The 16,456-nt window shown below is 32.3% G+C and overlaps 1 protein-coding gene across 1 annotated transcript; it reads right to left on the reverse strand.

The window, feature by feature from the left end:
- Nucleotides 1-2,637: 2,637 nt before the first annotated feature.
- LOC122590164 (calcium uniporter protein 4, mitochondrial-like) lies at nucleotides 2,638-4,497 on the reverse strand. Its single transcript, XM_043762498.1, has 2 exons — nucleotides 3,902-4,497; nucleotides 2,638-3,321 (listed from the first exon to the last, which is right to left on the reverse strand). The coding sequence occupies exons 1-2, from the start codon at nucleotides 4,484-4,486 to the stop codon at nucleotides 2,833-2,835; spliced, it is 1,074 nt and encodes a 357-aa protein (XP_043618433.1). The 5' UTR covers nucleotides 4,487-4,497; the 3' UTR covers nucleotides 2,638-2,832.
- Nucleotides 4,498-16,456: the final 11,959 nt, after the last annotated feature.

The raw sequence follows: 16,456 nt of genomic DNA on the forward strand, positions 1-16,456 counted from the left end.
GTATATGTATATATAGGGAGAAAGGGTTTTTTTTTTTTTTATAAATAAAAGAGTATGTAGCCGTTGGGGGGGGGGGTCCACATCTTCCAACGTTCAAAACATCACCATGACTCTCGGCTTCCTTAATCAAACTGGTACCCGAAAACACCTTACCCGAGTCCTAGCCGATCACTGGAAACGGTGTAGCCGATCGTGGTCGGTGAACCCGAGTCCTAACCGACCCCACTCCTTCCCCCTAATCTGCCATATGAATAAAAGAAATTACTCACTTTGATTTGTCAATATTAAGACAAATTACACGGGTTTTGAGAAAGGGATTTTCTATTAAGGGCATACTAGGCATATTATATAAATTAATTAATCTCTATTACTTTCCTTATGTATAACTAACAATTAATTTTATTAATCTTCTCTCTTTTCTTTGGTCCCTATTTTACCCTTTTTTATTTAACCATTATTAATATTTCAATAATTTATGTTGCTAATATTGTAGTTATTTTTCCCATCCGATTTGAACATTTTGTAACAATAATTACACGAAAAAATTTGCTAAAGAAAAGCTTTCTCTCAATTGTTAAATAATTTAATTATGTAAATTTAGGTGTCCCTTACTAATTGATTTTAACATATTAAATTTTCAGAAATTTTTCTCAATCAATTTTTCCTTTTTTTTTTTTAAAAAAGTCAACTATTAAGTGCATTTTGTTTCTTGTTTCTACGGATCAATATGAACACTAGTTTGTTTTCATAATTTTATTCTTTTTAATTTGCAAAAGAAAAGATAAAAATCATCTATTTGACTAAAATGAGTTTTCACCAGAAGATATTTTTACAAATCACATTAGGAATTCTTAAAACACTAAATAAGTTTCTGATACACCATTTATGGATCAATGTTTTCTTAATGAAAAGGAAACATTATTCTATCAAAGTTTTGCAAAAAGATAAATTTTCCACTATAATGTTGTTTCTTTTTTTTTTTCAAAAGATCTTGTAGTCTATATGAGTATGTGAGGGTCAAAATGTTGACACATGTCAAAAAAAAAAAAAAATGGAAATGAAGATGCTACTTCATTACGAGTTACTAACAAATAAAAAAAATCATGTTGAAAAACCAAGATTTAAATCTCTTTTTTCTTTGAAACTTTAAAGTGTTAGTTATTTAAAATCTATTTTGAAATTTCATTTTTGTTTTTTATCTATGAACAAGCAACTAACATATTATTATAATTTATATGACAAAATCAAGAAATTACAATACAAAATGGAGAATTGGAGATCGACTAAATCAAGAAAAATAAATTAGGATATTGAGATATAATGTACATGCATAATTGCCTAATTCAAAAAGGGTAAAACAGGAACTAGAAAATATAAGAAAAAATTAATAGTATTAATTAGAGTTTATATAAAGAAAGTAATAGAGATTAATTAATTATATAATGTGTCTAGTGGGCACATACTAAAAAATCCCTTTGAGAAAATATTAGTTATCTTTTCACATCATTTTAGTTTTTCTTTAAAAAGAAATTTAATTGAAATTTGAAAGGTTACATTTAGATGTTTTTTATTACGATTTACGAGTACCATATATAATTAGAAAATCCTACACTAAACATTTCTCATCATCCAAATATGGATGTTTACACTTTACACTCTAGCCCATTTACTTTTGGCCCATTTAATGCAAGGAACTGTTCATGATTTCAATATGGAAAATGATAAATCCTAATCAAACCTCTTAAAATCCTCATAATATATCCCCTTGTTAACACATGGAATCCATTAATTCTCTTTTCTAATCTCATCCCCTGATTTTCCATATGTCACAATCCTATTAATTAGGAGGATTTTTAGGCTAACAATTTAGGAGGATTGATCATTACCCTTTCAATATTATACAATATCATACGAGTACATTACATGAATGTTTACCGTCTAGACCAAATGATTTTAGCTCACACTATATGTAGGCTGATGCTTTTCACGCGATAACCCGTTGAAGACATTGGATTCCTTTTCGGTGAATCCTGTTGGACTAAGTTGTTCTAGTACAAGTTACGAGTATTTTTTTTTATGCCAAAATGTACATGTTACACATATTACTGCTAGATTAAACACGCACGTTGTGCGAGGTTAACTGAGAATATAAATAAAAAATATATAATAACTGATATTTACATTATTATTCATAATAATTTATGATAATATAAAAGCTATCAAATTACTACTGATTCAAACAATAAAAGTTATAACTTTTATTTATAATAAACGTCAAATATGTTAAAACATGACTAATAAACATAAATATTTATAAATCATAAAAAAAAAATTATTTTATATATATATATAAATATATATAATATAATAAATACTTTTCAAAAATATAAACATAATAAAATAAACAATCTCATTTAAAAAAGTAATTATCGTTGAATTAATAAAATAAAAAAAAGTATAATGTATATAAACATCTTTATAGTTGTATAGAAAATAAAAAAAATAATTATTAATAAATAGGATTATGTTTATAATTGATGATTAAGATCATACATGACAATAAAAATATAACAATTTAAATAGAAAAATGAAAACTAATAAAAAATCGTATGTGGCAAAAAATGAAAAATGACACTTAAAAAGGAAAAAACATTTTCTCCCTTAGTTATATAGACTTAGTTATATAGAGATGTTTTTTCTCCCAAAAACTTCATTTTAACAAGCATAGATCTAGTCGCATTACTCAAAAAAGGAGAGGTAAGGACTCCATTTCCAACTATCTACACGCCATTATGCCAATCTAAACTCAAACTCATCAATCTATTTAACAAACTAACTAAATAGTGTGTTTGAATTTCCTCCACGACTAGAATGATCGAAAGGGGAAGACTCCGAGACCCTATCTTTTCGTGCAGGATAAAAGGCCTCACAAAGCTCGTTATATCTTTGAAGATCGAACCTGGACACCTCCATAAGCTTCCTTTGTTTTGTCTTGAACCGGCGTTGAAAGTAGCCCTCAAAAGTTGGCTCTTTCGACGTCTTTATGAAAAACATGTATGCAAGTGCAAAGTGAAAAGATGTGACAAAGAAGCATATAGGCTCCATGACGTCCCAACTAAGTTCCCAAAATGTAAGCCTCATAAATCCCAATGTTTGTACGATCAAAAATCCAAGGCCACAATAGAGCTCACTACGAACTTGGGATAGCGATTTTTGATCAATGAAAGCTTTTTGCTTCTCTAATTCTTCAAGTTGTTGCTTCCTTGGGTCATTTGGTATGGCTATAGATTGTGATATCAATTTCTCCATTGATTTTGCCAACTGTAATGAAGAGAATGCAAATGGTCAGTTTTGTAATTGTGACGACATATAACTTCACGTCTTGACCCAATTTGACTCAAATAACATATTCTAGTTGTTTGACTTTTTTGAACTATAGCCTATATGCAAAAATCGTAATTTAGATTAAAAATTACTCACTATATTAGTACTCGTACTACAAAAGAGAAACTTCCCCAATTTTTTTTTTTATTAAAACTTTAAAAAAGAACCGACTCTGTCACATGAAAGAAACTTACAAGACGCATAAGAAAACGGTATGACAAAATGAACCATAAAATTGGAAATTTTGTTCAATATGCAGGGGAGCTAGGTGATGTCCAAAAACTTAACTATACCAGTTTATCGATCTGTATTAATTCCAAAATTTGTTCAATAAAGATTTTATCTGTTCAAAATCAGGACCATGTACATTTTCTAATTAAAAAAAAACAAATAAGTAGATTTATCGATTCCAATTTAATTAAACAACTATGAAAACATATCATTAATTATATTCAATTAAGAAGCTATATATTAAAATATAATGATGAAATTAAGTAATGGGTCGATTTAATTATACCTGATCAGGACGGAGAAACACAATGCTCCCTATGACAATAACGTCTCCGGCTTCATCCAACATTTTAGAGAACTCGACTCCTTGATCATGATTACAACAAGCACCGATACAAAGCGTGACATATTCAGAGTAGGTAATCGAGTTAGCGGAGATCTTTTTCACCGCGTCTCTCACCTTTTGCAGCTGAGAAAACCGAAGTATCTTTCTAGCATCATTAACCGATATTCCAACACAATTAGTAACATGATGATCAGCTGGAGTAGGACTTTTCAACCCGTCAAACCGAAGACGTTGATGATTATCTCCTCCTCCGTTTGATATCTTCATTTTCTCCCTCAATTTCTCACCAACTGGAAAAGAGAAAAGCCCAGACACGCTCATTATTGTAGTCGACGACTGGTTTATTTTTCTTCGTTGAAGGAACCGTCTAAACAATCCTGGGTCTCCTCCTGCAGTAGGGGATGTTTTTTGTTCGTGATGGAAATACGATTTTGCGGAAGGCGTGCGTTCGGCGCCCATTGGTGACGGTGTTTGTGTTTGGTCTTTAATTAGGAGACGTTTTGTTATGGTTCGCCTGAGCGCCATATATTGCTCTGTTAATTTATTTGCTATAGAGATGTGATACAAAATGAGGTTGGGTGCTTTGGGTTTTATAGTGTCATAAAAAAAACGTTTAATTGTAAGAAATCACGAGATGAGATATTGGCATTTTAATTCATTTTAATATTCTTTAATTTGATCACACATATATATATATATTCTCTACAATACAATGTGATTCATGATTGTAAAATTTATACATAAACACATATATAATCCTCTTTAATAATAGCTTTAATTCTTTTTATATGTATATCATGTATTTATTATTCGATCTGATTGTACTATTATTTTTTTTTATATTATTACTCGTATATATAATCTTATTTCTACCTTTAATTATCTTGTTTCATTTATGTACAAGTAATTTATGTTTGAAGTGTACTGAGCCTATACAAGTACGTCAAGTAGAGTATTTGGCTCTGTTTTTTACGTTTATATAACGTTAGACTATGTGTTAATAACGGATGGTGTAGCTAGGCAGAAGATACTATGCAACATGCATGAAAGAGGCCGGAGGTAAGAGGTTCAAATTAATCACACTTAATGCGTCATGTTCCTTATTATAGTGTTACGTGATTCATCTTTTCTCACGGAACTGTAACTGCGATGAGGGATATTGGATGGGTTGGCTATCCATCGACATGTGGACTATATGTATATGGAATTATTTTTAACGAAGAACGTAACTACTTCAAAATAGTTGTAATTATTAATTACTAGCACTTGGTCATTTTCGACAACATATATATATTATGTATAACTTTAATGTATTATCGTATATCCCCGTAGTTTTATGTAATAGTATACGTTTTAATATACAGAGTAAAAAGTTTGATAATTTAAAGTTCTCATAAAACCACGAATCCACGAGAATATGACGAAATGAAAAGAAACATGTGTTAAGATATCGTCGGTAGTAAATAAGATATTAGAGTAATTAATTGATGGGAGTGGTTTTGATTCAAAAATTAATTGAGACAAGTGCTCATGACGTTTCATGCTTGATACTACTTCCACCGAAGATTCTTTCAATTTTCAGACACAAGTGCTGATGACATGTTACATAAAATATTTTTTGATTTCTACGTATATTACATAATTATCAAGGTCTATGAACTATTTATATACGGGCATATATAAAATTTTTACTTAACCATAGTAAAAAATTAAGGTCTTAAGTAAGAGAAATCAACCACATTATGTGTAATGATGATAGTAGTCTGTTCTATTAGAGGCCGGGTACACTATGTACATGTTCTGGACTCGTCCCCCAATTCGTTCCCTATCATGGGACGAGTAAACATCGTAGTGTTTGGCTTGTCCCTCATGACTCGTCCTTAATTTCCAAGGACTAATCTTTTTTTTAAGTGTGTGTGTGTTTTTAAGGGATTAATGATATAAACAGTAGTCCTGTATTGAGCTTATTTTAAGGGATTAGTCTCGAGTCTGATGTGACATTGATATGACACTGACAAAGACTAATCCTTATAGGGACTAATCCGACCATTGTGTACCCGGCCTTTTAAATGTTTAAATCAATGGAGAGGGAAGGATGAACTTAATTAGTTAAGGTAAATATCATCATAGAGGAATTAGATCCACAACCAGAAAACAAAATGGATCGGAATTTATACCCACATATTTCTTCTGACATTAAAATGAAGGTGCATTATGGACCCTTATAAATAAATTTTAGAATAATGAAAATCCAGATGCAAGTCGAAAATGTTTTGTTGTAGTTATAAGTTCTTGTACGTTAAGTTACAGATTAGAAAAGGCTTATTAATTTGATGATCATGATCGAGGTGATCAAGCTGTGCGTACACGTCAAAAAGACTTCATCTAATTAGTTAAGTTTTTGTGATTCACTTATATTTGTGTAAAGTTGTTAGATTCACATCTATTAATCATGTTCTTTATCTATAAAGATGATTATAAGGTATTGGCTTATTTGTTTAACAAATGTGTTGCATGTATTTGAAGATTTTTTTTTCTTTTTATCTTTGGTTCGGGACGTTGATTTCATATTTAAAAAATAACTATTTACATGGGATTGAGATTCGCTAAAGTTATTATTAACTTTATAAGTAAAGTTGATGATTTTGACATTTGGATTAAAATCAAGGGGCAATATTCAAATATCAACTTTAAATCTTAACCTTTGATTTTAATCTAAATATCAAGATTCTCTCAACTTCACCTATGAAGTTAATAATAACTTTAGAGAATCTCAATTCATTTGTATGTTTTTTTGTGTTAAACTAGAAGTTGGGTGTTTAAACGTTTTTTGGGTGTTGTATTTTTGTAGTATATAACTTGTTATAACAAAGAATACAGAATAAGAATATTACTTGCATATTTCTTTAATAGTAGTATTTTTCATAACTAAAATGAGGAATAACAATGACGAAATGGAATATAGAATTTAGAATCCCCAACCAAGTAGGAGTGGGAATCTCATATGAAAGGGATATCATGTTGGATTCCGTTTAGGATAGAGAAAAAAAAAATGTTGGAAGTCTACTAACCCCATTTGTCCTCATGTACCCCCACATTTCTCCTAGTGTTTAGGCTTTATCTTTTCTTATCAAATTTACGATGAAAAAACGAAAAAATAAATAAATGCATAGACCATAGTTAAGTTCTTTATATACACAATTATATTATTATTAAGAACGTAATTAATTATGAGCAAATATATATCTTATGTAAAGATGTCATAAAAATGTTTATGTCATGTGATAAACTTTCAAATCTTGTTTATTAAATATATCCGGGTATATGTAACAACCATATATGTTGTCACTTGTGAATTTTTTATTGGCCGGGTAAATCTAATAACCAGAATTTAAAAGTTCAATACATAACATAAACACTTTACGAGATTTCCTTGTATAACATAAACATTTGATTACAGTTAATTTATAATATCCACGGGTGATCATTTCTAAGTTATTAATAATTAAAGATAAGTTTATCACCTCTCTGCTCTCTTAATTCATCGCAAGGTTGACATGCTTAAATTGAATTGAAGAAGAACATCTCATATTCATATTGAATTCAAATTTTCATTAGTTAGCACCTTAGGGTGGACGGAGTACATTTCCCTTACTCAATCCTACAAATTCATCCTCTAATCAAAACTCTCCAACTTACAACTACCCAATTCTTACCCAAATCTCAAGCATAACATACCCAATCCTACCCAATTTCTTTTTCTTTTCATTTAATTTTAATACATATAATTAAGACCATATAAACATAAAACATAATTTCATTAAACTTAAAAACACAATACATAATATGGAAAATGACTAAATACGACTAAAAAAAACTTAAATAAAACTAAAATACGTAAATGAAACTAAACAACTTAAACTAAATACTTAAATAAACATAAAACTACATAATTAAAAACACATAATAAATACGACTAACACTCGAAATAGTCCGAGTCCACAGTACTATCGTCGTTGTTTCGATGGATGTAGCGGTATGGTTCAGGAGACCCGGCAACGTCGCCAGGTGGACGAGATGCGTACTTTCCTCTGGGTTAGTATAGTACTCGACATGCTGACCACCACCGACACTATCCCCAACGTTCGGAAATTTGAAGCCAACAATCGGTTATGCTACTCGATTTCATGCCCGATTTTCACTACCCGATGGTTAACTGATGGCTGGCAGCGATGTAGCCAATCGACTTCAGCGAGCCCGAGCTCTAGCCAAGAGGTACTCCTTCCGGCCTTATCCATACTATAATTCTTTAACGGAGAATGTAGAGTTCATTTAATTTCATTTCTTCGTATACTCCTACCAGGTAGAATTATAATAATTCCACTTTTACTAGTGTATGTCAAAATATACGAGCATAGTATCCGCGTAATGCGGCGGCGGTAGTGGACACGGCGGTCTAGTATTGCCGGTGACGGTATTATTTCTGGTGGTGGCGGTATCAAGTCTCAAATGGTGTAGGTTGATGTAAATGTGATAGTGAAATATTTAAAAAGATAAGGGCTTAAAGTGTTAATTATTAAAATAAATGTCAATGGCAATTCTGGTAATTCAAAGACAGAAATTATTAAAAATAAAAAAAGCCTTTTGCTTTATAAAGGAGTAGAAATAGAGATATAGTTGTTTTCTTTTTATAAATTCCAACGAATTAGGTTCCTTTACATTTTTATTAATTCCCTTATATACCATTTTATATAAAGGTAATATCTTTCTTAATCGATGCTTATTCGATCTTATATCAATATTCCGAGTATAATATATGTTATATCATGGTCCCTAATCGCACATACAACTACACAAGTGCAATCCTAATATATATATACCTTACCTAAGCCGATAAAGACATCTTCATGGTCTAAGTGGATCCGATGATGCGATCTCGGTGGCATCAAGTTCTTGTCCAACCTTCCATAAACATTCTTAAAAAAAAGTCAAAATAATATAATTGGTCCATTAAAATTTTATTCGTGAATGCCATGGGAGTAAAAATTTTATTCTCTAATATGCGTAATTGATATCAATTGTATGTATATATTTAGAGTGCATTCTTGAGTTTTATTTTAAAGAGATAAGAAAAGAAAGGGTAAAAAACTTTTTATTTTTGTATTCTTGAGTTTTTGTTTTAAAAGAAAAGGAAGGGAAAGAAAGAGAAAAATAGAATGTTTTGATCCCAAAACTTTCTTGCCAAAAGTGGCAAGATTTGGAAGGAAAAGTGATGAAATTATTATTATACCCCTCAAACTTATATAAAGGTTTTAATTACTACAAGGCTATAAATGTAAAGTTGTACCTTTTTATCATTTCTTTTCCTTCCCTTCTAACTCAAGAATACATTTAACTATCAACTTTCTTTTCTTTTCTTTCAACTCGAGAATGCCTATTTTTTATGTAATTATCTATCCTTTCTTCCCCTATCCAATCTTCTCCTTTCTTTTTTTTTTAATAAAAACTTGAGAATACATTGTTAGAAACACTAAAAGTTGTGACTTGTGAGTTCACGTCTAATTTAAAACCGAGTAAACAATTTAGGTGATTTTGTATGTGTAAGTTTTTGTTTTCAAAAAAGAGCTCTACAGTATAAAACGGTTCATAATTCATTATTTTTGGCCTCAAATTTGGTGTATTTCCGTACAACTCATTTATACAAGTTTTAAAAAATTTAGAACAATTTGAATTTTTGATGCCTGTGATATCACACGCGTAGCAAGATTGGTCCAACTTATGCAAAGGTGTCGACTTTGGTCATAATTTTTGGTGCTGGTGGCGATTTTGGTCTAATGGCTCACGGACTTTTTCTTTAATTCGTGAATGAGTGCACGTGTTTGTCACGTGGTAGGTAGTTAAGGAATTTACTTCCCACAAGCACATGCACTCATTAACGGATTAAATAAAACGTTCGTGAGCCATTGGACCAAAATCACCACCAGCACCAGAAATTATGACCAAAATCGCCACCTTTGCATAAGTTGGACCAATCTTGCTAAGCGTGTAATATCACAGGAACCAAAAATGCAATTTGCTCCTTAAAAATTTATGTCTAAAAAAACGTAAATTTCTATAAGGAAAAAGTTTATATGATCATGATGGGTAATTAAGTTTGTAAATTTCTAACAATGTTTATCATCAGAGTCTAGAGAATGGAATATGTTTACTATCGTCGTCGCATTATACAAACACATGACTCATATTCATGAATGAAAGTTATGAAACATGGTATCAATTGCATATATTTGTCAAGAATGTATTCTGATTAACGAGATATTTACCATTATTCACGCTATCAAGTGCTATGAGATTGGTTTACATGTTGTTGTTTAATTAATAATTGGTGTTTTTTTTTTAATTGGTGTTTGTGTATGCAGGATGACGACCTTATAATTAATAATTAGTCCTTAGATATTTAACTTGGCACGTACGGTTTCAGAGAAGTATTTTAAAGCTATGACGTTGTGTCACGTTTAATAAAATAGCTACACACACCTATCCATTAAGGCAATTATTACACCAATATGACTAGCTTTTTATTTTATACAACATATATTGGTCGTAAGTGGAAGCTTTAAGAGTACTGATGACCCCATATATACCTTTTTATTCTCTTAATTTATTTTCGTAACATAACAAAGTTCTTATGATTGGCTATTATCTATTTAACCCATACAAAACAGTAACGTATACGTCTGTCGTACACAAGTTTTGTATTGTAGTTTCATAGCAGAGATGCTAACAAGGACTACCGACTTTTCAATTAGAACTACATGCTTTGTATATAAAGGGAGTGGTTTTAAAAACTAAAACTAGACACGATATATGGTCGACGTATATATATATTACCGCACGGCGTAGGATATGTATAGTAGCACCAGAAATAATACTAGGTTAATTGATGGTGATTCTAGTGGACACGCCACTAAATATAATATATCCCCAATTAACTTGTTCGATCATATATGGTCGGCCGATTTCATTCGGCTTACTTGCTTAAAATGGTATATACGGATTCTATAAACATCTTGTGGCTCTAGCTAGGTTTAATAGACTAACTAGTGTTTAAGTTATGACCAAGTATATAAGTTTTGGTATCTATACGAGTTGTATTGTTTTTCTACCTTACTTTGAGTTGCAATATATTCACAAGTGGACTTTTCATTTCTATATTCTAATTCCTGTAAAGTTTAAATATAGCACCATATAAAAAAAAACTATTCGTTAGTCATATTATAATTGTTAGATCTTACAATTTACGGGTCGAATCTATTTACATTAAAAATAGAGCGACTTGTTAGGTAACTCTTTTATCTCATGACTCTTACAATTCGAGGTGTGAACTTGGACCGATTCAATGCAAGTCGTAAACTTATGATTGTTGTAGTTTGATACTACGGCTATATTTAAATATTGTATTTATGGTTACATTATTTCGTGTGTTATATATGTATTTTTTATTCTTTTAGTTTGAATATGGAGATAAACTAGAAATTTATTATTCAAAAATATCGAAAATGTACCTTTTTATAAATGTATTAAAATAATCAACTTATATTTTGTTTTCAAAAATGTGATACACATATAATTATACAATATTATGTATGTAATATATAAATTGTCCTGACTCTTACTAATTAAGCCACATTCTAAATCATGAGTCAAAAAATCATATATTAAAGTCAGGTTAAAAGTTAACTATAAGTATAGGTCCCACTACATAATCTTTTGATTCATAGCCTTATTTTAATTTAACTATTTTTTCTTTTCTTTATTTTGGGAACACACAAACGCCCAAACCTCCATAGGAGATATCACAAGACACCCATCTATATTAGGTTGAGCATATGACCCAAAAACCCGCGACCCAGCCATGACCTATCCGAACCGATCCGCCCGACGAGATAACGGGTTAGGTCATGGGTTTGAGTTTAGTGTTTCCTCAGGTTTCGAGCTAGGCGGGTCGCCTGGATTTTGACAAGTGAAGAACAAAAAGCCCTTTAAACACAAGAACCGAACTGAACTCGTCCAAACCCTAACCGACCTGCCCGAAGGAGTAACAGTCCAGGTCACGGGTATGTTTTTGTTGCTTTATCGGGTCATGGGTTTGCACGGGTCGGGCCAGGTTTTGACCCATGCAAGCTTAATCTATATATAAATTTGGTTGTTGACCAGGTACAGTCACAACAAAACAAGAATTCATATGGAATAACAGCTAATTAAATAAAATTAAAATTATCTATAATCGTTCATCTCAATCACTAATCTAAATTATTGTCCCATTTCCTTTTCTTCTTTTTTTTTTTTTTTTTTTTTTTTCATTGTCACTGAGCCACCACTGAGAGGCGAGGGGGCGTAATTGTTCCAACAAGGGGGCGTGACCGTTCTAACAAACAATCTGATACAATCTTTATTTGAGATCACATATCAAGCATTTGCCATACAAACTACGTACAGAGTATAGTCACAATAAGACAAGAATGTCAGATCTCTAGCTAGAAAGAAATAAAATGCACGTTATTTGTGAAACTTCTATTAAAAGAAGAAGTATAAAACATTACGGTATCAATATACTTCACGACAACATAAAAATAACCAATTAATAAAAACCAAATCAACCTAATATATAGTACTGGATTAACAATAATGATCATTAAGCAAAAATGTCTAAACAACACAACGTGTTAGTAAAGTAGGATCAATCGCTATTATATGTACCAATATACTTTACGACCACATATATGAACCAAATAAGAAACCAAATCAACATAATCTTATCGGCTGATGGTGATTAACAATGATCATTAAGCAAAAAAGCCTAGACAACACAGCGCATTATATTAACCTATGGATGAGGACATGATTTACGACATTCTAAAAGTCAAGTAGTATTGGAAAATTATTATTGCTAATACGCATATGCACAATAATGGATAATTAGTTATCACTTGTTACCTCCTAGTTAGCTCAAGTGGTTGAGCACCTGCTTAAAAAGCAGGAGGTCTTCGGTTCAAGACTTGGGAAGTACATAGGAAGTCTTTCTATGAAGGCTTGGCTTGGGTATACTCAGGTTCAAGTTTGAGGAGGTAGGGTTTACCCCTATTGATCGTCGTGCCTTCGGGCGGATTAGTAGGGGTTTTTCCCTCCATCGGGTATTTGAAATAGGCCTTTCTACTTCGAGGGAGCTCTCTAACGTGGACCCGGTTAAGACAACGTATGTTAGACCTCCCGCTGTCGAATCGCGACACGAAGTTCTCAAGCGAAATTCACCTTTCAAAAAAAAAGTTTGATCACTTGTTGAAATATTGATATGTTACTTTGCACAATGACTTGATCATCACCATTTTGATGAAATGTTACTTTGCACAAAGTTTGGATCCAACGAAAAAAAATTATAGATTAGCCTATGACGTCGTACCATAGTCAATGGAATCGTTCCACGTACTTGTGCACTTAAGACTATAATTGCATTATTATGATTACTTTTTCTTAATTAATATATGACGTAACCAGATGCTTTACGACTAAAATCATCGTAGTCGTCTTGATTTAACAAAGCGTACGTGATTATAAGTTAAAATTGAATTTGACGAATCATTTTCTTTATGACTTTCTGATATGTCCATTTATATGCATATTTTCGAATCGTTTCTAAGTCGTTTTAAGCTTAATTATATGCAAATTATATGTATATTCGATGCTTTGATGGTATTGTTAGTGATTTCAAGCTTAGAACAGGTACATTGACTAGAAATAGCTTTTTGGAAGGTTAAAAGATGCATTAGGATGATTCTTGGATGAGTACGAGTGAAGACGAGTTGAAAAATACAAGTTTTGCGAAAACTGGAAGCCTGTGCGGCGCATAAAATAGGTCGGCTGAAGGGTTTTTGATTTTTCACTATAAATACAAGACCATAACCCTCCCATTCGATATACAATCACCTCTAGTCGATTTTAGGGTTCTTTGGGGCTATTCTCAGCAGCTTTTTCGTCCATCAAGGTCTAAGGGTTGTTCGTGAGCTTCAAGGCATTCGGTTGTCGATTTTCTTAGCGTTTACTTGTTTTCTACACATTGGTACAATATGTTCTTCTATATTTTTACTCTTTGTGCTTTGTTTTTGATTATGAGTAGCTAAATAATTCGTCATCCACTGAGATGAAGTGATACATTGAATAATGGTTACATAATCTTTTGAATTCAAGTTGATTTGATTTAACGTTGTGTCGTAATCTTAGCTTATTAATTCTTTGTTATTTAACTCTTAATTGCGGATAGTTTTTGCATGATCTCAGTGGTAACTTAGGTTGTGTAGAAGTTATTTTGATTGCTTGGTTAGAAGCAATTGTTTCTATGACGGGTACGGTAGAAAGTAATTAATAGTTAATAAAGGTTAACAGGTTAATGGTTGGGTACAATCAATAGACACAATTGTTATCTAAATAACCAAAACAATTAGTTGGCAAGGAAAGTTATGAAAGGCGTCTTGGAGTACCGGTCTTAGTAATAGAACTAGTTAATTAAGGGAATTGAATAAAGTAACGAACTTGACGGGTACGAGGTAAGTCTTTGTTTAGTTCTCGATTATAAAATCAACATATTTGAATTGGTTCTTCAATTATATGCAACCTAAATAATGTGTATCATGGAGTCGAAGTGGATGATCTTCTCATGCTATTTGATTTAAAACAATTTTCTTTTCGATAAATTCTTAGGAATTTCTAACTCTTTCAATCAACTAACTTTTAATATAAAAACCAAGATGACATGGTGTCTTTAAAAACTAAAATCTTTTTAACTACTTAAAACTCGCTAGCTCTTTGTAGTCTTTGTGGAACGAACTTTTACTTGCTTTAATCTATATTACATACGAACGGGTCCACTGTCCGATTGTGTGTGGTATTCGATTCGAAGTATTTTTAAGGATTTTAATTTAACTAGATTTTCACACATCAAGTTTTTGGCGCCGTTGCCGGGGACTAATTTAAGAGCTTTAGTTTGAGATTTCGTAGTTGATCCTTTCTTGTACTCAAGTGCAAGAAAGTTACTTGCTTTCTTAGGTTAATTTTCAATTTTTAGTTTTAGTTTTCTGTTTTGTTTAGTTTGTGTAACTTGGTACGTTTTACGGTTTTCTTTGTTTGTGTTTTCAGGTTTGTTTCTTAGTTGATGACCACAAGGGCTGCCGGTATACCACTAGTAAGTCCTCAATCTAATCCGGGAAAGACGAAGAGACGAGGAAGGAAACCTTCTAAAACCGTTAACCTTTCACCTAGCAAAATAGATTCCTTAAACTTAAACGTTGAAGCCGAAAGTTCCACACCACCGGAAAATAAACAACCAACTCCACCGAAAACTTCACCTAAAAATTCACCAAATTCAACACCAAACTCCACTCCACCCTCTACACCTCCTACTACACCTAGAAACATGACCGAAGACATGGTTCATCCGTTTGATAGGACTATTGGGGAAAGTACTCGAGTCATTGCACCTAATAAGGGCTCGGCTATTCGTCCTCCAACCACCGCTCCAAATTTCAATGTCAAAGGTAATCACTTGTCTCGGGTTGAAGAAAATCAGTTTGACGGGGTTGTTAAGTGGGATCCGTATGATCATGTGGAGAAGTTTGAAAAGGTTTGTCGATTGTTCAAGTATGGGGAGACTCAAATGCCACATGTTAAGCTTGAATTGTTTCCGTTATCTCTCACGGGAGAGGCGACAAATTGGTATAAGAATCTCGATGACAACATATTTGAGACATGGGAAGAGTTGAGGGAAGGATTCATTGAGCGGTTCTTTACGGCTCAATTGGTTGAAACAATGAAGTTGGAGATTCGGGCGTTTAAGCAACTTAGTGGTGAGGATTTGGTAGATGCTTGGAAAACATTGAAGGAGTTGATGAGAAATTGTCCCGGTCATGGTATTCGATTGAATGAGCACATTCTTATTTTCTTCCGGGGTTTAGATAGCCGTACTCAAAGGGAATTGGATTGGGCTTGTGGAGGTAACATTAATAATGTCACTTACAACGAAGCCTATAAGATTATGGAAGATATGGTTCGTACTAGTGTGATTCGAAAAGCGGGTAGGACTAAACCGGATCTTGTGAAAACGGGAAGAAGAAGTGTGGCTCGGGTTGATAGTGGAGGAAGTAATGATGTTGTGGCTGAAATTAAGGCTTTGGCAAGTCACATGGATAAGCAATTTGCAAGCATGGATGGTAGGTTCGGGTTGATTGAAAAGGATTTGAAGACGGCGGTTGCGGGTTGTGATGTTTGTGGTGATAGGCATTACACGGAAGATTGTGATAAAGCGCCACGGAATGAGGAAGTTGATTATGTTCAAAATCAATATCAACCACCGTTTGCAAATCGAGGGTTATTTCAAAGGAATGGAGCTTATCAAAACCGGTACCAAGGTAATTCTAATTCTAATTTTAATTCTAATGGTGCAGG

This window comes from Erigeron canadensis, chromosome 2 (genome assembly GCF_010389155.1).
Source record: "Erigeron canadensis isolate Cc75 chromosome 2, C_canadensis_v1, whole genome shotgun sequence".
NCBI lineage: Eukaryota > Viridiplantae > Streptophyta > Magnoliopsida > Asterales > Asteraceae > Erigeron > Erigeron canadensis.